This window comes from Pocillopora verrucosa, chromosome 7 (genome assembly GCF_036669915.1).
Source record: "Pocillopora verrucosa isolate sample1 chromosome 7, ASM3666991v2, whole genome shotgun sequence".
NCBI classification, from domain to species: Eukaryota; Metazoa; Cnidaria; class Anthozoa; order Scleractinia; family Pocilloporidae; genus Pocillopora; species Pocillopora verrucosa.
In genome coordinates this window covers 22,820,135-22,845,204 of record NC_089318.1, presented here as the reverse complement: position 1 = coordinate 22,845,204, position 25,070 = coordinate 22,820,135, and the positions used below count along the sequence as shown (strand labels likewise).

Sequence of the window (25,070 nt, the reverse complement as noted above, 5' to 3'; positions counted from 1 at the left end):
AGGGAGAGGCAGAATGCGTTATTCCATCCCCACATTCTTTTAAACATGTATCTTTACTTGATATCTCCATCAAAGCTTCCCCATCCAATGCTGAGTACGCGCGAGCAAGTTTGATTTCTTCGACTGGGTTTAGAGAAGAACCCATTGGAACAGAATTTTCAGTTGTCTTTTCGCTTTGTACTGTTTTCTCTTCCACAGCAGGTGACGTTTGCTGACGAGGTTCTTGTCCTGCATCAGTTGTGGCAACTGGAAAGGAAAGTTTCTCGGAAGCACCAGGTCTCGTGTTTGAAAACTGTATCTAAAGTGGAGAACAAAACAAAATTAAATTACCAAAAAAATGTTGCGCTGAAATTCAGGTCGATTGTAATAACATTAAGCTTTTGAACACTGCAAGTTAATATGGCCGTTTTGAATAAATTTTTCCACTCTAAGTTTCTAACACTTGAATATCGGTGATCAAATAATTTGTCCTGAGGTTTGAGTTGTGGTTAATTGTTAACTTTTCCCGCCCGACTTACTGGTCTCCGAGTCGAATGGTTTCGTCCAAAATGTTAAGTGTCTCCATGATTTACTGTACATATACTTTGGTCAACTTTCTATTTCTTCATTTCTCATAAGGAGTAAAATGGATGCAAAGATACTAGAAATTCAGTGGAAAAAATCTGTGATCATGAAAAGAGGAACAAGGAAAGAAATAGAGAACTGTTTTAAAAAAAGATTTTGAAAGGGTGGAACAACATGGTGATACTTAAATTTTGTGTTGTTATGCTATAATTCTTTTAAAATTTCAGATCTCGGGAATTCGGAGTAACTAACCTGAAGTCAGGCGTTTTCTTTTCCGGTTGGTGTGGAGGGGGGGGGGGGAATAGGAGAGGGAGGGGGTGGGGGCGGGGCCAAGTACACGAGAGACCGCCGACTCTTGCAGAGCTACACTATTCGCGGTTCCCAGTTAACGCCTGGTCGCAGTTATTGAGAATTACTCCTGCGCGCGTTGACCGGAAAAGGAACGGGGCCGATCGCATTTTCATGGACCCTCTGCACCACGATGTAGCGGTAAAGCCACGGCCCTGCATGCTACACTCGACAGGAAAACGCTCGAGTGACTGGGGTCGCAGCAGGCGAATATAAGTAGCACAATCAACTATACATGATTGGAGACTAACCGTTCCAGGAATGTAGAATGGCGACAGGAATGGTTTTTATGACGCTCGATCAACTCAAACAAGTTACTGCACTAAGTCCTGTATTAGAACCGCTTCTTACACAGGCCATCGCTTCTCAATACCAACAGCTGACCTGAGTCAGGCTGAGCGTAGAACTGTTACGAAACATTCCAGACCATTGATCAGTAGAGTACATCAATTCTCATTTCAGGACATTACATTGCGGCTTTCTTAAAAAAACTGGAAAGCTGCGATAGGAGCCAAAGCGAGATAGCTAGGTTCATTATTCTAACTGTATGCCTCACTTGGCTTGTACAGAGACAATGGGGGACAATTTGCAGGGTATCGTGAAGTTATAGACCTAGGACTGACACAATCTTCATAATAGTCAATCGACCGATACACGAGCGATGTTCTTAGAGTTTAGCCAAGAAGAAAGAAAGGATTCTTGACGCAAAGGCTCCTATATTCAGTATGTTCAAAAAGTCCATGACATCTGAACGATCCGAGGTCACCCATAATTACGAGAAAGTTAACGAACTAGAATTTATTCAAATTCGGGCCATCGCAAGTACGAGTTGTCGAAAAAAAAATTGGAATTAATATACTTTTAACGAACAGAGGTTGCTATTTATTTCTAAATGACACTCTGTGAACAATTTCCAGCTCTTCGGAGATAACGAAATAATGAACAACATTTCATTTTTGATTTAATTCATGACGAATGTCCCGCTGGTTTAAAGTTCAGTGTTGCGTTTTAAAGCTCATCCTTATGTTTTGTATGGAAGAAATGCTGTCCACATTTTCGGCAATAACTGTTCTGTATCACTACCACATTGTCTTCAAAGTGAATCTCAACTGGCTGCTCTGTTTTCACAACAACATGATGTCCGTTAGGGCAAGGGTTGATTTTCTCAGCTTGGTAGGAATCTTCAGTGAAAGTCACTCGAGAATGGACCACCTCTTTTTGGAATTCTCTGTACGTCTTGCGTCTTGCTCCCACGGCTCTTAACACAGACTTAACTGGTTTTTCTATCACCTCCTTGAAGACTTTTTTCACTGGTTTTAAGACGACTTTTCTTACAGTTTTTCTACCTTCTTTAGAGCTCTGCGAACGAAACCGGAACTCTCGTCTGGTGCACAAACGATCAAAATAAAACAGACAATCGTGAATAGAACCAGGGTAGATTTCTTCGTCTTGCAGCAAATATGACTCAGTAGATCAGGAAAGAGGTTCCTATTCGAAGAAAGTGTTTTTCGTAATTAATCATTGAACTTTTATACTCTTACTTTATGGAAAATTCCTATCGGGTGGAAATGACTCAGCTTCTGGTTGTTTGTATTAAAAGTCACGCAACAGACATTACGTAAACTCCACAAATTACTTTCCATCGCTGAATTTTTTTGGTTTAAAATCATTCTCATTCTGTAAAATTCTATACAAGGACGAATCCCACAGGCATCATGCAAGCTTTCTTTTACAAAGTTTGAGCTGAAAGAAAAGATAAGCAACAGCTGGTTTGTGGGGTTAAACACTTCTTTGTGTTATTTCTGGACAAAATCCCGTACCGATCGAGCCTATTACTAAGCCTCTCGTTTATCAATATTACACAGATTCCATGAATTTCTTTAAATCTGTATTCATGCTGTTATAGCACTTTCCTAACAATGCCCTCTTTCCAGCTTGAAACCTTCTTTATTCTGTGTTTATAAATCAAAGAAGGGTTTCCCTGGCATCTTGGGAACTCATTCTTGCCTTGTTAGATCACGACCTGACAGAGCAGGTTATTGCAAAGGGTTTGAGCGAAAAGAAATGGGTTTGTACTCTATGCATAGCATACACGAATGCAGTGTTCTCATGTTTTTATCGGTCTGGGCAAATTCACCTGAAGAGCCGCTTCCGGTTTATCAAGGTCACGCAACAGATCTTATGCAAAATTAATTTCTCTTTTCAGAACTCAGTGCTGCAGCAAATTCACAGCAACAGCTTCTATTTCGCTTTCTGAGTTTTGCTGGTTCAAAATCGTTCTTCTCCTATGCGTGTTTAGACAAGGAAGGGTTCCAATGGCGTCTTGTGAGCTTGTGCCTGCAATGTTTGATCCTGAAACGAAGCAAGTTATCTACAATCCAGGACAAACTCGTACACAGAAAAAAGATTTGGTCGTGACAATGGCACAAGACGCGAAGACGGAAAAAAGCAGTCCAACAGGCAAATCAGAAAGCTTTGGATTAAATCTAGGGTTTCAAAACAGCGGCATCCCTTCGCTTGGAGTGAATTATCAAAAGGTTAAGATTAACGAGCAGCGACAGGAAAGCCATCATCAGGTGAACATTGTCATTAACATACCAAGTGATTGTGACGAAGGCTGCAAGAAACATACTAATCACGTATTTCAATTGGTAAATAATGCTCTTTACAATGATTCAAAGCAAAAACGTCTGAACTGACAGAATTTTCAACTTTCGGTCAAGAAGGAGACCGAGGCAATACAATCACGTCAGTAGATAAAGATACATAACATTCTCAAAGGTTTTTGTTCACAGAAATTTCGCTTTTACAATAACGAAAACCCCCTGTGGTTTAACAGAGACAAACTTTTGAAATATCACGACGACTTGCATTTGTTGAAGTTTATCCCAGTTTGTATCAAGTGTCGTTTAAAATGTCAAAAGTCATTCTCACTCGTATTCATTTGAACAATACAATACTGCAGCCCTGTTTTTCTCTCCGGCACTGGGTTGGTATATACCCGGCGAAATTCATGGTTTAGTTCAAATTATCTCGACTGAACTCATACAAAGCGAAATTAGTTGTAAAAAGTAAAACTTTTTGTCTGGGTAACATGTGCTTTTATTTAAGATATAAGAAATTAAAATGTGATCGATGGCAATGAAAACGAATGGTCCAGTGACCCATTCAACAAAATCTGTATTTGATAACAGAATATTATGACTGAATTTCTGGCCCCTTGTTCGATATATAACTGGGCTCAGCTTCCTTATTGTAACTAGTCCTACAAGAAGGAAAAAATTAACTAGCTTTTATTCACTGTACCGGAAACTCCAATCTGACCTATTACAATAAAAAAACAGAATGGTCAAGTGACCTGTTGAACAAAATTAGTATTTGATAATTGAATTGTCCAGTTGTATCGCTGGCTCAATGATTCATATGTAGATGGGGTTAACTTCTGAAGTATTCTAAAAGTCTATTATGACTAGCTAAACAAACGAACGATGCGCTTTTTCGACGAATCAATTCCAAAGTTTGTTCCAGCCTTAAAAAGTCTGATATTTCGAGGTATCTCATTTACAGAATGAAAAACGTACACTGGAAAACCTCTGACAAAATTATGTCATCCTAAACATCTTTGTGAGAAGGCTAAAGAAGGATTCTGACTCATAAATCACAATGATAACCTTTTCGTCAGATTATTCAAAATTAAAACTCTTCCCTCGTAAAAACTTATTGTTCGGGCTGTGTAGACAATGGAGCGCCTCTCAAGAAAATAACTGCTCTTTACATCTAAGTGACAAACATGCCTGACTACTAAAGCGAAATCTAAAACACTCTTAACTGCTCCTCTAAAACTGAAAAATGTTTCGGTCCTACTGACACCAAATGTTCCATTTCATACGGTAGAGGCAAAGATGACTGATGGTCTTCAAAGAAGTCAGCTTCACTCAGGGTACATACAGGATTAGCTAATCAGTTTTGAACGTTGCAGATTATGTCTTCTTTCCTGTAAGATAAGACTTACAATGTGAGCAAAGGAGTTGTAAAATCTTGAATTGATTCGTCGGTAAAGTAATTGCTGGGTCAATTCAATATATTTCTTTCAAAAATTTCTGCTGTTATAACAGGTTTAGTCGCTGTGAACTTCAGATACTGCGAGGCCTTTGGCAAGGAAATTTGACACGGAATTTGAGAGAATTTACTCGCAGCAGCTCGCTTTGGAATTAAGACCCTATACGTCTATTAGTAACTTCCTGATTTGCTACAACGAAGGTGATTTCATACTCAAAACCTGTAAACAGTAGATTTAGGTCTCAGTAGATTCCCATCCCGAGTGCCATTTTTATTGCGGTTTTTTTAAATACAAACCTTTCCCCATTTCCTTAAAACCTACCTCAATGTGACGTTATCTCCAATCAGCATGAACGGAGCCCATTTCTTCACTTCAGAATACTTAGGGTTACCTCTCATCCATTTTCTGACCTCGTGAAGAGATTCACTGGCACTCTCACCACGGAACAAGTGTTCGTAGAAACATTTCATGAACTGCTCCGTTGATTCGTCGTCCAAGGCCCACCGCGCCACTAACACCGACCGAGCACCGGATCCTAAGAACGCTCGAGCGATTCCAATTACTCCTTCGACTTTAATCTCTCCGCGCCCACTGTGACAACAGCTTAGAACTACCAGTTTAGCTCGAAGTTGAACTTTTGATACGTCAGCCATCGTCAAAAGGTATTCTTCTTCTTGTGGAGTGCTGTTAGTAGTACTGACGGGGGAAAGTGCTATTTCTCCTCTATCGCGATTTCCGTGAGCAGCAAAATGTATCAACGCAACTGACTTCATCTGTTCAAGAACAGCCTCCTTTGTTGCATCTTTCCCTAACAATGGGATAACGCCCAGCATTTTTCCAATCATCTCAGCTTCTTTTCTTGCAGCTGGTAATGGATCGAGGATCTGTTTCTTTCCCCTGTAAATCACTTCGCTCACCTCAGGTGCACCCACTATCAGTGCTCCAGTTTTACTGTGATAGTTTGAAGGACTATCCTGAAAGAGCTTAAGGACCGTCAAAGAAGGAACGATGCGGATCCTGAATTTGTCAGACAAATATCTTCCTCCTTCGTCAAGTAAGGCTGCAAATGGCACTTGGTACATACAGCTGTCAGGGACAATGATAATTTCAGGTTCTTTCAATAAATCGGCTGCAGGAGTGATAATTAGCTTGTAGAACAAACGCAGACGTGTTTTCATATCCTCAGTTTCATTGTGGGATAGAGGCGATCGCCTAACATCCCCATATAACTTTAGAACAGGTTCGTCATTTAAAGAGCGATCTTCGTAATTCTCTGTGGGTGGGATGGCAAAGTGGCGGAAACTCTCCGAAAAGAGCACTTTCGGGTTGGGGACTGACCCAGCATTTCCAAAACTGTCTGAATCCATTCCCTTTTTACGTCGGAAAAGAACCTGTCCTGTTGTTTCGAGAATCCAAATCCATACATCTTCATCATCAACCGAAAGGTAAACAAAAGTACAATTTACTTCTCTTTTAATGATATCATGCATGCCAAACAATGATTGTGGATCACCTGAAAACTGGGCCTGTTTAGCAGAATATCGTGCCGTCATCAAGTCCGCAAGGGCTCTTGCCCGTCTGAGTTCTTCAACGTAAAGAGAAAGTTCAGGTTCCTCCATAACAGAAGCCAATTTACTGAGCATCTTATAGGGAAAGGCACCATGCTCCTCCATCAAAGATATTTTGAAATAATCATTGTCTTTTACGAAGCGTCGCAATTTTTCGAATTTTTTAATAGATTGTGAAAAATACGAAAGCGCTTCTTTGAAATTAGTCTGAGCCAACTTCAAAACCGTTAGACCGCAAAGGGTTTTTAACTCACTCATATTATGTCCAATGACTTTGCAAATTGAGATAGCTTCGCTAAAATGCACTTCAGCTTTGTCAAGTTCACCCAGTGAATGAAACAATGTTCCTAAGTTTCGATAGTCAGCTGCTTCTCCCTCTCTGTCGCCAATTTCCTTTCTGATTGCAAGTGCTTTCTCCGTGTATTCTTTAGCCTTTTCGTATTCACCCAGTGAATGGAACAATGTTCCTAAGTTTCCGTAGTCAGCTGCTTCTCCCCCTCTGTCGCCAATTTCCTTTCTGATTGCCAGTGCTTTCTCGATGTATTCTTTAGCCTTTTTGTATTCACCCAGTAAATAAAACAATGTCCCTAAGTATCCATAGTCAGCTCCTTCTCCCTTTCTGTCGCCAATTTCCACTCTGATTGCAAGTGCTTTCTCGGTGTATTCTTTAGCCTTTTCGTATTCACCCAGTGAATAAAACAATGTTCCTAAGTTTCCGTTGTCAGCTGCTTCTCCCTCCCTGTCGCCAATTTCCTTTCTGATTGCAAGTGCTTTCTCGGTGTATTTTTTAGCCTTTTCGTATTCACACAGTGACTGAAACAATGTTCCTACCTTTTCGTAGTCAGTTGCCTCTCTCTCTCTGTCGCCATTCTCTTTCATGATGGCAAGTGCTTTCTCCGTGTATTCCTTAGCCTTTTCGTATTCACACAGTGAGTGAGACAATGATCCTAAGATTCCGTAGCCAGTTGCTTCTCCCTCTCTGTCGCCAATTTCCTTTCTGATTGCGAGTGCTTTCTCGGTGTATTCTTTAGCCTTTTCGTATTCACACAGTGACTGAAACAATGATCCTAACTTTCCGTAGTCAGCTGCTTCTCCTCTTCTGTCGCCAATTTCTTTTCTGATTGCGAGTGCTTTCTCGGTGTATTCTTTAGCCTTTTCGTATTCACACAGTGACTGAAACAATGATCCTAAGTTTCCGTAGTCAGCTGCTTCTCCTCTTCTGTCGCCAATTTCTTTTCTGATTGCGAGTGCTTTCTCGGTGTATTCTTTGGCTTTTTCGTATTCACACAGTGACTGAAACAACGATCCCAAATTTCCGTAGTCAGCTGCTTCTCCCTCTCTGTCGCCAATTTCTTTTCTGATTGCAATTGCTTTCTCCGTGTATTCTTTAGCCTTTTCGTATTCACCCAGTGAATAAAACAGCGATCCTAAGTTTCCGTAGTCAGCTGCTTCTCCCTTTCTATCGTCAATTTCCTTTCTGATTGCAAGTGCTTTCTCGGTGTATTCTTTAGCCTTCTCGTACTTACCCAGTGAGTGAAACAATGATCCTAAGTTTCTGCAATTGGTTGCTTCTCCCTCTCTGTCGCCAATGTCTTTGCTAATGGCAAGTGCTTTCTCGGTGTATTCTATAGCCTTTTCGTCTTCACACAGTGAATGAAACAATGATCCTAACTCTCCGTAACCAGTTGCTTCTCCCTTTCTGTCGCCAATTTCCTTTCTGATTGCAAGTGCTTTTTGGGTGTACTCTTTAGCCTTTTGGTATTCACACAGTGACTGAAACAATGATCCTAAGTTCCTGTAGTCATCTGCTTCTCCCACTCTGTCCCCAATTTCCTTCCTGATTGCAAGTGATTTCTCGGTGTATCCTTTAGCCTTTTCGTATTCACCTATTGAGTGAAACAATGTCCCTAGGTTTCTGCAGTTAGCTGCTTCTCCCTTTCTGTCGCCAATTTCCTTTCTGATTGCAAGTGCTTTCTCAGTGTATTCTTTAGCCTTTTCGTATTCACCCAGTGAGTGAAATAGCGATCCTAAGTTTCCGTAGTCAGCTGCTTCTCCTCTTCTGTCGCCAATTTCCTCCCTGATTGGAAGTGCCTTCTCGGTGGATTCTTTCGCCTTTTCGTATTCACCCAGTGAGTGAAACAATGTCCCTAAGTTTCCATAGTCAGCTGCCTCTCCCCTTCTGTCGCCAACTTCCTTTCTAATTGCTAATGCTTTCTCGGTGGATTCTTTAGCCTTTTCGTATTCACCCAGTGAGTGAAACAATGATCCTAAGTTTCCGTAGTCAGCTGCTTCTCCTTTTCTGTCGCCAGTTTCCTTTGTGATTGCAAGTGCTTTCTCAGTGTATTCTTTAGCCTTTTCGTATTCACCCAGTGAGTGGAATATTGTCCCTAAGTTTCTGTAGTCAGCTGCTTCTCCCTTTCTGTCGCCAATATCCTTTCTGATTGCAAGTGCTCTCTCCGTGTATTCTTTAGCCTTTTCGTATTCACATAGTGAATGAAGCAATGTTCCTAAGTTTCTGTAGCCAGTTGCTTCTCCCCCTCTGTCACCAATTTCCTTTCTCATTGCAAGTGCTTTCTCGGTGTACTCTTTAGCCTTTTCGTATTCACACAGTGACTGAAACAATGATCCTAAGTTTCCGTAGTCAACTGCTTCTCCCTTTCTGTCGCCGATTTCCTTTCTGATTGCAAGTGCTTTCTTGGTGTATTCTTTGGCCTTTTCGTACTCACCCAGTGACTGAAACAATGTTCCTAAGTTTCCGTAGCCAGCTGCTACTCCCTCTCTGTCGCCAATTTCTTTTCTGATTGCAAGTGCTCTCTCCGTGTATTCTTTAGCTTTTTCGTATTCACCCAGTGAATGAAACAGCGATCCTAAGTTTCCGTAGTCAGCTGCTTCTCCCTTTCTATCGACATTTTCCTTTCTGATTGCGAGTGCTTTCTCTGTGTATTCTTTAGCCTTTTCGTATTCACCCAGTGAGTGAAACAATGTCCCTAAGTTTCCGTAGTCAGCTGCTTCTCCTCTTCTGTCGCCAGTTTCCTTTCTGATTGCAAGTGCTTTCTCGGTGTATTCTTTAGCCTTCTCGTACTCCCCCAGTGAGTGAAACAATGTTCCAAAGTTTCCGTAGTTGGCTGCTTCTCCCTTTCTGTCGCCAGTTTCCTTTGTGATTGCAAGTGCTCTCTCCGTGAATTTTTTAGCCTTTTCGTATTCACCCAGTGAGTGAAATATTATCCCTAAGTTTCTGTAATCAGCTGCCTCTCCCCCTTTGTCGCCAATCTCTTTTCTGATTGCAAGTGCTTTCTCGGTGTATTCTTTAGCCTTCTGGTATTCACACAGTGACTGAAACGATGCCCCTAAGTTTCCATAAGCAGCTGCTTCTCCCTCTCTGTCGCCAATTTCCTTTCTAATTGCAAGTGCTTTCTCGATGTATTCTTTAGCCTTTTTGTATTCACAAAGTGACTGAAACAATGATCCCAAGTTTCCGTAGTCGGCTGCTTCTCCCTTTCTGTCGCCAATTTCCTTTCTGATTACAAGTGCTTTCTTGGTGTATTCTTTAGCCTTTTCGAATTCACCTAGTGAGTGAAACAATGTCCCTAAGTTTCCGTAGGCAGCTGCTTCTCCCTTTTTGTCACCAATTTCCATTCTGATTGCTAGTGCTTTCGCGGTGTATTCTTTAGCCTTTTGGTATTCACCCTGTGAGTTAAACAGTGATGCTAAGTTTTCGTAGGCAGCTGCCTCTCCCTTTCTGTCGCCAATTTCCGTTCTGATTGCTAGTGCTTTCTCGGTGTGTTCTTCAGCCTTTTCGTATTCACCCAGTGAATGAAACAATGTTCCTAAGCTTCCATAGTCGGCTGCTTCTCCCTCTCTGTCGCCAATTTCCTTTCTGATTTCAAGAGCTTTCTCGGTGAATTCTTTGGCCCTTTGGTATGCACGCAGTGATTGAAACAACGATCCTAAGTTTCCGTAGTCGGCTGCTTCTCCCTTTCTGTCGCCAATTTCCTTTCTGATTAGAAGTGCTTTCTTGGTGTATTCTTTAGCCTTTTCGTATTCACCCAGTGAATGAAACAATGTCCCTAAGCTTCCGTAGTCAGCTGCTTCTCCCTCTCTGTCGCCAATTTCCTTTCTGATTGCAAGTGCTTTCTCGGTGTATTCTTTTGCCTTTTCGTATTCACCCAGGGAATGAAATAATGTTCCTAAGTTTCCGTAGTCATCTGCCTCTCCCTCTCTGTCGCCAATTTCCTTTCTGATTGTTAGTGCCATCTCAGTGTATTCTTTAGCCTTTTGGTATTCACACAGTAACTGAAACAATGATCCTAAGTTTCCGTAGGAGGCTGCTTCTCCACTTCTGTCGCCAATTTCCTTTCTGATTGAAAGTGCTTTCTCAGTGTATTCTTTAGCCTTTTTGTATTCACCAAGTGAATGAAACAATTTTCCTAACTTTCCGTAGTCAGTTGCTTCTCCTTTTCTGTCGCCAATCTCTTTTCTGATGGCAATTGCTTTCTCGGTGTAATCTAGAGCCTTTTCGTATTCACCCAGTGAGCGAAACAATGTCCCTAAGTTTCCGTAGTCAGCTGCCTCTCCCTTTCTGTCGCCAATTTCCTTTCTGATTGCAAGTGCTTTCTCGGTGTTTTCTCTAGCCTTTTCGTATTCACCCAGTGACTGAAACAATGATCCTAAGATTCTGTAGCCACTTGCTGCCCCCCTTCTGTCGCCAATTTCCTTTCTGATTGCAAGTGCTTTCTCGATGTATTCTTTAGCCTTTTCGTATTCACCCAGTGAGCGAAACAATGTCCCTAAGTTTCCGTAGTCAGCTGCCTCTCCCTTTCTGTCGCCAATTTCCTTTCTGATTACAAGTGCTTTCTCGGTGTTTTCTTTAGCCTTTTCGTATTCACCCAGTGACTGAAACAATGATCCTAAGTTTCCGTAGTCAGCTGCTTCTCCCTTTCTGTCGCCAATTTCCTTTCTGATTGCAAGTGCTTTCTCGATGTATTCTTTAGCCTTTTCGTATTCACCCAGTGACTGAAACAATGATCCTAAGTTTCCGTAGTCAGCTGCTTCTCCTCTTCTGTCGCCAATTTCCTTTCTGATTGCAAGTGATTTCTCAGTGTATTCTTTAGCCTTTTCGTATTCACCCAGTGAATGAAACAATGTTCCTAAGTTTCCGTAGTCAGTTGCTTCTCCCTCTCTGTCGCCAGTTTTTTTTCTGATTTCAAGTGCTTTCTTGTAATATTTCTCAGCTTTGTTGTATTCCCCTAGTGACTGAACGCTTGTACCTAGGTTTCCGTAAATGGTAGCTTCCATAATTCTGTCACCATAGGACACCGTGATTGCCAGTGCTTTCTCGTAATATCTCTTAGCTTTGTGATATTCACTACGCGAATAAGATAAATTTCCCATCGCAAGGTAACATTTTGCCTCCGTTTTTTTGTCAGCAGTACATTTCGTCATATCAACTGCCTTCTGATAATATTGTTTTGCCTTTTTAAATTCCTTTTGGTGCTGATATATCTCTCCCAGTTCGAAAGTTATTCTTCCCTCTTCAAATGTGTCACCAGAGGCATGGTACATATCAAGAAGTTCCTTGGCATATCTTTCTGCAGATGTGTAATTGGAAGCCGTGAAAGCCACGTCGAGCATTATCGCATTGATTGCCTTAGTAAGTTTAAAACCGGTCTTCGATTCAAGCTTGTCAGATTTTAGGGAGATCAAACATTCTTCGCCTAACATCATGGCTTGTAAGCCACGACCAGTGTTCACGAGGAAGGTGACGACCGTAAACCCTACACTCATTGGGAAGGTTACCCTAACTTTTTCTACGTTGTTCATTTTCGACCTTTTCCCGATTGTTCGAATGAAATGAAGGTGACGGCGTAAGGATTTAATTCAACTTTGTTCGATCAGTTTGCAGCCGCTTGATTCAATACTGATTATAAAATTACTTTTCACAGGAAAGTGCCAACTGTTAAAAGTATAGCCAGAGTCAAGGCCACAGAGAAGTTTGCCAAAAGTTATCCTGAGTTGTCCATTGCCAACTTTTCCCAATTGTACTAGTGAAATGAATGAGACAGCTTTAATCTGTGGATTTAATTCAACTGTGTTAGATCCGTTTGGAGCCATTCAATTTAAGAGTTTCTTACTAAAGCAATGCGGTTGATTCTGAAGGCTTACCAAAATTTTCTTCTGTCCTAATAGGTTAATCTGCCTAATGTATTTGGTTTCGCTTGAATTACGCTTATATATCATAATTATTCGTGTTTTAAGAAGTTTTTGTAATTAGCAAGGAATCAGGGACCAAAATCAGCCAGTAAATTCTGATATTTGGTTTAAAATCAAAATAAGCTGTTAACATGATAAACTTACAGTTTCACCACAATAAAGTTACTTACAAGAAGTTTCTTAAATTTCTTGGTCTTGTGATTAAAATCCAGATAAAAGCGATAAATAGATCCGAATACTTAGACGCGACTTTCCCTTCGAAAAAAATGCAGGTTGTTTCATTTACAAGTTACAACACAAAACAGCTATCATGAAGACAGAGAAATTCTTCAGCGTAATCAAGGTCTTAAACACATAAACATGGAACTCGAGGAACAACAACTAGCCTCTATCAGCCTTCCGCTGGTCGGAAAACGAACTCGCGGATTGAAAGCTAGACTGGATGACAAGGCGGAAATCGATCTTCTTTTATCTTTATCTATGGATTTTTACGCATAGAGCACTTCAAGGAACAACTGGAGCAACGTACAGAACACATGTCTATGCTTCTCAAGTAACATTTTACCTGCAAACGCGAGCAAGATACTTCCGACTTGAAGTTTGCTCGATAGCAGCCCAGTTGGAGACATCGGATTTATTCAGAGAAATAAAGTTCAGGTGGGTGATTATTTCAGTACAGTTTAAAAGCATTTACGTAGATATCACCAAAATATATCAGATTCTCTGAAATTTTTCTTTTGATTCGCTTGATGCCACTGTTTTCCTTCCACCAGTAATTATTTAGGCGACCATAACGTGGATATTGGAGATTCATCAAGAAAATGGCTCACAGTGGCTAGAAAAAGCGGATTCTGGCGCATTTGAAAACCAGTTTTATTTCAAGGCAACACATGAAATTTAACCTTGATTTCAAGTCAATCTTGAAATCAACCTTGGTTTCAAAAAACAGTTTTGAACGTTTTTGATGAACGTTTTTGTCCGACATACTTTTCCTACTATGTCGAATAGTAGCATCAAAACAAAGACAGTTTTAACAATGACCGATATGACCGAATCTACTGAGCTTCAAGCTTTAAAAGACAAAAGGATGGTTAAAAAGTTGCTGTAAAAACTTCCTTGCGTATTTGTGCTGTTCTATCTTGAGACGAACTCAAAGACAGTTTTAACAATGACCGATATGACAGAATCTACTGAGCTTCAAGTTGTAAAAAAGACATTTCAAGCTTTTAAAAGACAAAAGGATGGTTAAAAAGTTACTGTAAAAGTTTCCTTGTGTATTTGTGTTGTTCTATCTTGAGACGAACTCAAAGTCCGACAAAATTTACTTGCTAACGACTATGAAATATACTTGGTGTGCCTGCTTGTCGCCACCGTTTGTTGGCATAAATCACTACAATTTGCAAAAAATATCTAACATAGCACTCTTACCTTGTTTATTTATGATTTCAATAGCTGTTTCGATTATTATATTACGCCTGGGTATTACTTTTTGACATGAGCCCAGGTTTTGCGTTGTGTTTTCTCCTCCCCCATTTATATCATAGGCTAGTCATCTTACATGCTAACATGGAGATTTGCTGTTCATTTAAATCGTTCGCTGCTGGAACTTGTGGGTTAAGTTATCGAGAAGACCGAAGTTGCATATCTCAAGTCGTTCCCTTGCATAGTTGTAAAAAAGACATTTCAAGTCACTTGCGGAGTTGCAAGTTTTCAGATCCATCAAATGAAGTTGATCTTATCTTGTCGCATGCCGGCATCTTCGATGATTTTGCAATTTGCCCAATCAAAGATGTTGGGTGGAGTCGTGGTTCCAATACTAGATGTAGAGTGCTTAAAGAGGTGTCCGGCCATTTTAAAAGGTAGGGTCGAGTTGATTCCAAAAGCTGATAGGGGAATTGGCAAGCGTGTATCACAGATAGTGCTCAAGATGTTTGGAAAATTCATACAGCCTGGCTCCGGAAAGTAGGCTACTTACTTACCATCGTAAGCAAAATTACGCGTCCCGTCAGACCGAAGTCTCGTTTGGGAATTGGTCAATAGGCTACCAAATATCAGGACAGAGGCGGAGTTTTCTATATCAATGTCTGAACACTTTGTTGGCTTCCCACCGTCTGGCGGGACGCGTAATTATGCACACGGTGGTGAAGGGCCCTTCCGCACAAGCTACTAGACGCGGACAAAATTTGTTTCTCTTTACCAATAGTCACATCGAAATTTGTCCTTGCTAGATTTCAAGTGCGCTGCACGTATCATCACCCCACGTGGGACATCTTTACACAAGAGGGCGAGGGTGCGCGCCGGGAATTTCGAAAACGACCCTGGTCGTAAAAGGTACCTGAGTCTTATCTGTGTGGGAGTGGCAACAATTGATGTCTAACCCTAAAAAGTACTAATTCGAAAACAGAAAATTAAAAAATCCCAAAAGTAAAAAGTCGATGTACTCTAGAGGCTCAAATCAGATCATTAAAATCGTCCTAGTAATGCTTATTTCAGGTATTTTATTCAGCGAAAAACACCCTAAAACGTATCAGCTAGGTCTCTGGTGGTCCACCAAAGTTTGAGACAATTTAAAAGGTGCCAAATCCCTGATTTTGACCCCATAAAGGTACCACAAGCATCCACACCCCTTTCCGATCGCCTTCTTCCCCTGGTCAGCACCTAAAAGCAAAGATTTGCCCCCCAGTGGAAAAAAAAAGTGATTTGCCCCAGTCGTCAAACTCAAAAATCTAATGGTCCGTCCCTAAGGTACCTTTTACATGATTCCAAAATGAGTTTCGTTCCGGAACGAAATGAATTTCATACCGCGTTTACATGCAAGATAATTAAGCCTGTAAAAACAAGTATTTATGTCCTTTTCTGTCATTTTCTATGCTTCCCTCGCTCCTAAAGAGGCTTCATACAGATATAAGTGTCGTATTGCGTTTACATTATACAGGTACAAAAGGTCGTCCGGAATGAGTGTTTCGTTGTAGAATGAAAACCCCAATAAACTCATTCAGAAATGACTCGTTCCGGATAAATTTTACTCTGGTATCATGTGGCAGCTGGTATGAACTCGTTCTTGAACAAAAGTCAATCCGATATCATGTAAAAGGCCCCTAAAAGTTTTTATTCCCAGAGCATCACGCTTTGCTCTTCTGTCTGAATACTACTATAACATTCAATAGCGTTGAAGCAACAACCCGCTTTAAACTGCTTCGCTGCCGCTGAGACAACGATTAGGGACCACAAAAAGCATATATTCTCATATTTTCAATTCAACATAAACAAAAATCTTTATGCAAGGTAAATACTCATTTGTGTCTGGATCAATTGTTGCGTGACTAGCCTATGATATAATTGGGGGAGGAGAAAACACAACGCAAAACCTGGGCCCATGTCAAAAAGTAATACCCAGGCGTAATATAATAATCGAAACAGCTATTGAAATCATAAATAAACAAGGTAAGAGTGCTATGTTAGATTTTTTTTGCAAATTGTAGTGATTTATGCCAACAAACGGTGGCGACAAGTAGGCACACCAAGTATATTTCATAGTCGTTAGCCAGTAAATTTTGCCGGACTTTGAGTTCGTCTCAAGATAGAACAACACAAATACACGAGGAACTTTTAAGAGTAACGTTTTAACCATCCTTTTGTCTTTTAAAAGCTTGAAGCTCAGTAGATTCTGTCATATCGGTCATTGTTAAAACTGTCCTGTCTATGGTTTGATGTTACTTTTCGACATAGGAAAAGTATATCGGACAAAAATATTCACCAAAAAATAAATATTTCTTTGCCAGCTTCAATAATGACTGGGGATTAAGTTTAGATGATAAAACAAAGGCAGAAATACAGAATACAGTTGACAGAAATACCGGAGGTCAAGTAAATTCGTTACATGAGGTCGCACAATTCGGGTAATATTCACGGTGAAAATTTGCATATTTGATTGCATCCACAGGTTTCTTTCTAGTCAACCCTGTCACTTCACTATTCAAAGCCAATACAACTTCTGGAAGCCTCTTCATTCATTCGATTGATCTCTTTCCCTCTATGAAGTTCATCTCTCGACTGTATTAGAAAGTGAAGAGACGTTCACCTAAAGTTCGATTGAATCGCTCAGCGATTCCCTGATCTCTGTAAACGTTCACACTCCCTCTTCTTATCCTTACTATATGCTTTGTCATTTCTCTTGAGAAATCTCCCATGAATTCACGCCCAGGATCAACTTGAAGAAATTTTGGCCATCTCAGAGGTCCACGCTTATAGATTGTCTGAAAAGCCTTTGAAACCTCAAAAGATTACTTTTAAGTGAGAGGTTCAGCAGCCTTGAATCTGCTTGCAACATCAACAACTGTCAATGCATACTTGAAGACTTTCTTACCTCTCGGGAGCCTGTCATGAGCCTGTCGTATTTGTTTGCATGACCACTAACTGCCAAGTCAAAGATGAGTGAAAGAGGTACTGGCACAAGGACAAGGACAACTCCGTCATCAAGCTTTAGAACTGGGACTCTAAGGACTTCACCTGGAGATGCCCTTTTAGGGTCAAATGTTACTCTGTGAATTGTGCGGTCAGCCTTGTGGGCGTTAGACGTCTTTTTTCAAAATTTGGATTAGTTTTTTCACTGACTTTCATGTTAAAATAATAGATATTTTATTTAAAATGGCTGATTTTGACTGATCCTCTTTTGGAAGACAATGACGACGATGATGATGATGATGAAGGAAATACAACAACACTTTTTAAACCTGATTATAAGTCAACTTCAGGACCATCAGGTGAAGAAATTCCAATGATGTCAATGAACAGGGGACAAGAGAAAGCATCGGAAATTGCTGAAACATCTTTCATTGAAGGTGATACTACTTATTCGCGAGTCATCACTTTAAATGAGATGGCATGGGAATCGCTCACCAGAATTTATCCTGAAGCAAAAGCTTCGGAATTAGAAGTTTCTTATAGTAAAACAGGATGGTTGCAGGTAAAGATGTTTGGCCAGGATAAGAAGACATATCCCTTGCATACTGAAGGAAGGGGTACGAATAAACAAAGGTTGAATCCATCACTTCCAAAACAAATGTACACCTCACTTAGCTTGGAGCGAGAGGTTTTGATTGCTAGGAAGGAGAGAGAAATTGAAATTGAAAGAAAGAAATTCGTAGGCAATCCCCTGATCCTCCTAAATGTTAGGAGGATAGGGGGATTGCCGATGATGACCATGAAGACCATGCTAAAAGAGAAAGAGGAAGAGAAAGGATAATAAGAAATCAAGAACGGATTGATGCTCTTGACAATGAGAGAGAAGAACTTGAAGAGGGCATTTCACTATGAGAGGGAGTGAGAAAAATTTCAGTTGATACTATTTCACAGTCTCAGCTGTTGTCCTGGCAGTCGGAACAACGATTGGAGTGATTGTGAGCACATTGACAAGAAGCCTGAAGTCTGTTGCCATAGGAGTTGGAAATGGTCTTAAGATTCTTGGAAGTAAGATTGCGCGGGAATTCTCCCAGGTCTCATCGGTTGACTGCTGAATCAGTGATCACCTTACTCGGTAAAAATGCATGGCTTCTGGCAATGGGAGTTGCCATATTCACGGTTGAGCGCTTTCAGAAGAACAAGCGATGCATAAAGAACGCTAAGACCAGACCAGCTAAAATCAATCTGACCTTTACCATATCACGATTTGTCTCGCTGTCTCTCGTGCTTGAGCCGCGAAGCGACCCCTGCCCTGAAGGTCTTCGCTTCACTTAATGATGATTTTGTCTTAAGCTGAACTTTAGTTTACTAGCAGCTCAGATTCGGCCCGGCGAGCCATCTCTTTGATTCTGCGCCTGAAGAGTGCTGAAATTTAATTTCTGAATTATATTCCTCTGAATTTTGCATTGAAGTATTGATTTGGGGTAACAAAGATCTTAAGAGCCCATGACTGTAAATATCGAGAATCGCTGGCCAGGCTAAAAAAATCGAAAATTCTGATAATTTGCCTGGAAAACCCTTTTAGGGAGATGTATTCAAAAAATTTTTCGAGGTTTGAAAAATCAAATGTTTCCGAGGAAATGGGGAAAAACAAAAATTTGGGTTTCTACCTAATTAATTATGCAAAAAATACAGTAAAATTGACCAACTTTAGTGTGCGAGTACTGAAGGAGGATGTTTGGTAAGAAATCGGGGGCGTTTTTACTTCAAAGTATAATTCATTTGATTTATATTTGTGGCATTTTAAGGAGCTTTGGTTTAATTTTAAAATTCACATGATTTTTTAACAAAGTGCTGTCAAACGCTTGTTGCAAAAAGCGAAAAATCGAGCAACTTCAAGCCTTCAAAACGGGTCTTGGCATGTGAGAAATCATATCAAACTACATGCTGGCACAAAGTTTGGTCCTTATATGAAAATAATATGAAATAAAAAATCTGGGTAATTCAGAAAAGTGCCGGCAAAATAAAAGAGTTTGCAACGCACTGTGGCCAAGGTCAAGAATTTGCATGATGCAAATCAGTTGTAGAAAATCGTACTTGAGAGCTAAGAAGTAAGCAAGATAGTTAAAGATGGTTAAAAAACTCTTTGATATGGAAATGATATGAAATTATAGAATAAAAAATCCGCAGACATTGCTGAAGAGGGCTGTAGATTGATGTGTAGATACGAAATTTTATGTTAATTTGAATTGCAGAAGACTGTTATTGTCGACTCGCTATTTCAACAGCACTACCTACACCTAACTATAGATAAGGGCCGCTGTATAGTTCACCATTTTTGTTGACAAGTGGTTTATTATCGACATCGTTCTTAGTTGAATAGTTACGTTTTCTGCAACTGCGATAATATTTCTTTTTTAAATATCTTGGATATCTTGGAAAAAGTGATGTGAATAAACAAAGTCACGCAACACCGCAAGCTTCTGCTGTGAAGTTTTTCACCTCAAGATAATAGCGCAACTATTTTTATGCTATTTACTCTTATCTTTTTCGGAAAAATGGCCACATTTCTGTCATAAAACTTGATAAAAAGGACTTATGTCACGGTAGCAATTATACCGTGTTGCAGTCCGGGCGATAATTCTCTATGATGCAATCACGGTCTTTTTCTTAAAGGTAAACACGTGCGAGGTTTTTCATAGAGCATAAACAGAAAACGATGTCATTCTGTAGCTTTGCTTCTCCTCCTGGAGGGGCTTGTGGTGCAAGTTCTGAAAATCCAAACATTGATCAAATTGAAAGACTGTACTAGGGACATGTCCAAAAGAGGGCTGCACGCATAGTTTCCAACGGCACTCTTCTCTAGAAAAGCATCTCGCGTTCGGAACATGCACAAAGACGGTTGAAAGGGAGACACTTCTCGATAAAGCGAAGGTTAAATATGCTGCAAGGCTCGAGGAAGGTTCAAGTTCCGTGCCAACTATTCCTCTACCTCCTGAAACCTGTCCTCGTAGCACTGGATATGTAACACAGCCTGAAGGCTTCGCTTTAAAACAAGTAAAGAGAGTTTACCGGTTTAACGAAAAGCAACGAGAGTACCTGACTTACCATCGGACAATTAGAAAGCGGCCAGAAGGTCGACGCAGAAATTGTTGCAACAGAAATGAGAAGAACAAAGGAATTGAACGGGGAGCGCTTGTTCAGTGTCTCTGATTTTTTTTTACTTAACAAGTAGCTTCATTTTTTTCCAGAATGGCAGCAAAAGTGAAACAGCAGACAGCCACCTGCGCACAAGCTGTAACTGAGCAAGATCTCGTTGCTATGGAGGAAGAATTTAATTTGTCAAATGCTGAGGAGTCTATTTTTGAGCAGTTAAATGTAACTCATTCTATTCATTACCAACAGTACAACTGTTCCATGGTCGAGAATAACACACTCAAAAATCTCGAACTCGCAGTCTTAAAACTCCTTTGCGAGAGTTTCAATCTTGCATTACCACCTGGGGTTGATCATAGAAAAAAGACATCTTACGTCGCTTTGCTCGAAGACCTTGTTAGATACTGCTCTTGCAGTGCAGTTTAGAAGGCAAATGGCAAAAGGCTGCTTCAAAAAATTGAGTTTTATATGAACGTTGATAAAAAACGGGGCCGTGGAGCATATTTTGGATCGGAGGAGCTATTGCAGTTCCCACGTAGTGTGAGCTCATTGGCACCAACTTATAATTATCTATGAGGGCCCTGGGGCCTCCCCTCCGAGGACGGCCTCCTTTTGTCTGTTTCTTAGTACGCATTTCTTAGTACAGAAAGACTGCTGACAGGGTATCCTGGGGTATGCTCCCCCGGCAAATTTTGTATCCTGGGGTATGCTCCCCCGGCAAATTTTGAAATCTAGAGCTTCTGAAATCACCGGAAACGCGTTTCAATCCAAAGAAAAATTTGTCAAATTTTTAATTCAAAGATTAAAATAAATAATAATGATAACAACAAATTGTTCTTGGTGGGGCTACAGCCCACTCAACCCCATAGCTCCGCGGTCCCCGTATTAAAGGCGCAAACCGCACTTGGCAGTCAGACAGGATCAGGCCGGCTGGATGTTGTTCGATATAGACTCGTAAAAGAATTTATAAAAGTAATATAAAACGAGATATATAGGACTGGATGCTTTAGAGTGGAGTTTTGACGAAAAAAGGATTGTGTCCGCTTTACTCGGCCACTTAACCTTTGATCCAACGTGACAATTGTCACGCAATTGAAACATTTTGCTTTTCGTCAAGACAGTTACGAGAAATGAAACAAAAAACTCATTAGCTTAAAAAACGAATTAAACGCTATTTAATGCTGGTCATTATTCTTGTAAATTTCATGTTGTAGCCGTCAAAAGAGCCTTCCTACACCAGAACCGTTAGGCGGTACGATTTCTATCATGCAAATTCGTGACCTCTGGCCACAGTGCGTCGCAAACCTTTATATTTTGCGGGCACGTTTCTGAATTACCCACATTTTTATTTCATATTGAGTTAATATAAGGACCAAACTTTGTGCCAGCATGTAGTTTGACATGATGTCACACATACCAAGACGCGTTTTGAAGGCTTGAAGTTGCTCGATTTTTCGCTTTTTGCAACAAGCGTTTGACAGCACTTTGTTAAAAAATCATGTGAATTTTAAAATTAAACCAAAGCTCCTTAAAATGCCACAAATAAAAATCAAATGAATTATGCTTTGAAGTAAAAACACCCCCGATTTCTTACCAAACATCCTCCTTCAGTACTCGCACACTAAAGTTGGTCAATTTTACTGTATTTTTTGCATGATTAATAAGGTAAAACCCCGAATTTTCGTTTTTCTCCATTTCCTCGGACACATTTGATGTTTCAAACTTCAAAATAATTTTTTTGAATGCGTCTCCCTAAAAGGGTTTTCCAGGCAAATTATCAGAATTTTCGATTTTTTAGCCTGGCCAACGATTCTCGATATTTACAGTCACGGCCTCTTATCTCCTCGTTGAAGCGGCAGACAGCATTCTCGTTAAATGGAATTCCAAGTGCCTTTTTCATGTCATCATCCCAATATCTTCTACCTGATCCTGAGACGCTTGTCTGAACTCCATCTGATCGATTTAAGGAAACTTCAACTGTTGCCTTCTTTTATCATCGAACGACACTTCCGCTCTGAACTTGCTCAGGTCTGCATTTGGATATCGTGCTTCGAAGTCGTCCCAGGCTTTTGCCTCAACTGCAATTTTATTTGCCATATCTGATCTTAGCCGCGCAAGCCCCAAAGGGCCGGAACTGGAAGAGTTAAACATTTTTATTGCTTTTGTGATCAAAATGGTTGTTAGGATAATTATTGCAGATTTAAATGATTACGCCGTTCGCTTCAGAGAACCTCTCGGTAAATCAAACTACATCAGACTTTTGTCTTGTTCTCTCATTCATGGTATAATTTGAAGAGATGAGTAGAAACATCTATCTCCAATAGACAAAACAATGTTAGTGTTGAAACAATTCTCTCAGGCAAATACACTCTTGAGAGCCTTGCGAAAGCCCTTGTGAAAATATTAAGTGAAGGAAGAGGATTTAAAGTCACAATGAATCATTCATAAGCAGCAATGGTAATTCTTAATCCCTAAAGACAGAAAGTTAAAGTCGATAGTGATATAATCCTTTCCAATGCATGGTATGCCAATGAGACTTGAATTAGAGATGATTTAATGATTTAAAAATGTCTAATCAAAATATTCTAACAAGCGCTTCAAATCTTTAACCAACGATACCGGAGGATAAGACTACAATTCAGGAAGATAAAAGAAAAAAAAATTGAAGATTGTGAAAAATAACTTGAGAATGACGTGATATTTCTAAGTACAAGAATGCTTAAAATAAGTACTGAAAAGTGAATTGCATGTGTCATCAAATAAGTACTGAAAAGTGAATTGCATGTGTCATCAAGCGGTCTGGCAGCTGCTTTGACTGAAACTGGGATAATTACAGGACCGCCTTTCGCAGGTCTTACTGTTTTGGTTTCATATCATTAGCATTTACAGTCAAGAGCAAAAAGCTTAATTCGAAAATCACGAAGCATGAGGAACAAATTTCAATCGCTGAGGCAAAGCACCTTCCATTCGGCAGGTTGTTTTCGAAAGCAGTGAAAGATGGATCAATATCTGATGTTGAATTCGACTTGATTTTGCGCGAGATCGGACAATATTATTTGTTAAAAAACCAGCTAATAAAATTTCCGCACAGCCCCGTCCTACATTATACATTCAGTTCTTGGGTAGAGAAAACATTGACAAAAACAATACGTTGCCATTGAGAAAACAGATTTGTTTACAATATTATGGGGCTGTGCGGAAATTTTACCGACCAGCTTGGGAGAAAAGCAATTGAAGTTGACGTTGAGGCTATAAAGAACCAGATCAGAGACGATTACCGAAAAAAAAACTCGGATCACTCGAAAACATAACGTAATGAGATTTATTTGAGATTTTTTATGAATGCATCGAACGGAGCTTATTTGCATATCTCACGACATATGCAAATTATATAGGCTAAATATTTAATAACCCGCAAACGGTTACTAAATACTTCTGTGGCGTCAATAGAGTAACACGTTTTGCGTTTTAGCAAACGTGATATGTTTTTTACACTTATGAGAAATGATCATGTCGTTTCACACATTCTTTTATGTGATTTCTACGCCAAACTGAAATGTATAGGAGAAATTCATGAAGTCGTTTTTGAGACAGTTCAAGCGAATCGTTCAATAGAATAATATTCACATCCTCTTCAGAACTCACGAGTGAGACATTGTAAAAATGATTCACTTGTGAAAAATTCAAGTTGTCTTGAAATAAAGGTTGTTTTCAAAATGTGCCAGAGATGTCTTTTGAAATCAAGGTCGATTTCAAGGTTGACTTGAAATCAAGGCTGTTTTCAAAATGTGCCAGAATCCCCCTATTATATCTACTGAGGATCAAAATCAGCTCATAAATTCTGGTATTTGGTTTAAAATCAAAAGAAGCTGTGAACATGATAAACTTACAGTTTGACCACAATAAACTTACCTACAAAAACTGTCTTCAATTTCTTGGTCTTGTGATTGTAATCCAAATAAAAGCGATGAATTGATCCGAATACGGAGGCACAACTTTTCCTTCGAAAAAATGCAGGTTGTTTCATTCACAAGTCAAAAGTCCAAAAAAAAAGTCATTCACAAGTCAAAATCAAAACACTCATTCAAGCGTAACAAGGTCTTGAACAAATATCTAAACATGAAAGTCGAGGCACAACTTTAACTTGATTCTAAATCCAGCCTCTATCAGCCACCCGCTTGTCGGGAAACGAACTCGCGTATTGAAAGCTAGACTGGATGACAAGGCGGAAATCTACCTTCTTTTATCTTTTTCTATGGATTTTTATGTATAGAGCACTTCAAGGTATAACTGGAGCAACGTACAGACCACAAATCAGCTTCTCAACCACAATTTTACCTGCCAACGCGAGCAAGATACTTCCGGCTTGAAGACTACATCGTGGATATTCGGTTGGATATTTATCAAGGAAATAGCTCACTGTATTAACAGATTACGCTTAAGTCATTTTAAATGAATTAAAACTAACGCACTAGTTTTAAAATTACTATAATATCGAACAAAGTGAACAGACAGCACTTACCGCGTTCTTCGCCTTCGAAAGTGAAAGTGAAGAAGTTTGCCGAGGAAAATACGTCACGTGACTATGGGGTTTTTTTTTTTGTTTTTTTGTTTTTTTTTTGTTTTTGTTTGACCACCGCTTATTGTTCATCGTCGCGTGATAATTAGAACATTTATCGAGTGGAATGAGAATTAATCACAAAATTTTTTCTGTGTTCCGAAGTTTTCAAAGCTAGCGTTTGCCTCATTTTGAGAGAAGCTTA

The 25,070-nt window shown here is 39.9% G+C and overlaps 1 protein-coding gene across 2 annotated transcripts; it reads right to left on the bottom strand.

Annotated features, from left to right (window-relative positions):
• Window positions 1–1,841: 1,841 nt before the first annotated feature.
• On the bottom strand, window positions 1,842–24,864 carry LOC136282261 (tetratricopeptide repeat protein 28-like). 2 transcript variants are annotated; one of them, XM_066169638.1, is made up of 5 exons: window positions 24,830–24,864; window positions 24,220–24,308; window positions 12,921–13,005; window positions 5,294–12,609; window positions 1,842–4,906 (listed from the first exon to the last, which is right to left on the bottom strand). In XM_066169638.1, the coding sequence occupies exons 4-5, from the start codon at window positions 12,358–12,360 to the stop codon at window positions 4,873–4,875; spliced, it is 7,101 nt and encodes a 2,366-aa protein (XP_066025735.1). In that variant the 5' UTR covers window positions 12,361–12,609; window positions 12,921–13,005; window positions 24,220–24,308; window positions 24,830–24,864; the 3' UTR covers window positions 1,842–4,872. The 2 variants fall into 2 exon arrangements, with proteins under 2 accessions (XP_066025735.1, XP_066025736.1); XM_066169639.1 differs by lacking the exon at window positions 12,921–13,005.
• Window positions 24,865–25,070: the final 206 nt, after the last annotated feature.

What these genes read in the sequence shown, in the direction of transcription:
- LOC136282261 (XM_066169638.1), bottom strand. Translation starts at nt 12,360, where the DNA reads ATGAACAACGTAGAAAAAGTTAGGGTAACCTTCCCAATGAGTGTAGGG. An exon ending in GGAGATAACGTCACATTGAG is followed by an intron (nt 4,907 to 5,293) that starts GTAGGTTTTAAG and finishes CTTATCTTACAG; the next exon opens with GAAAGAAGACATAATCTGCA.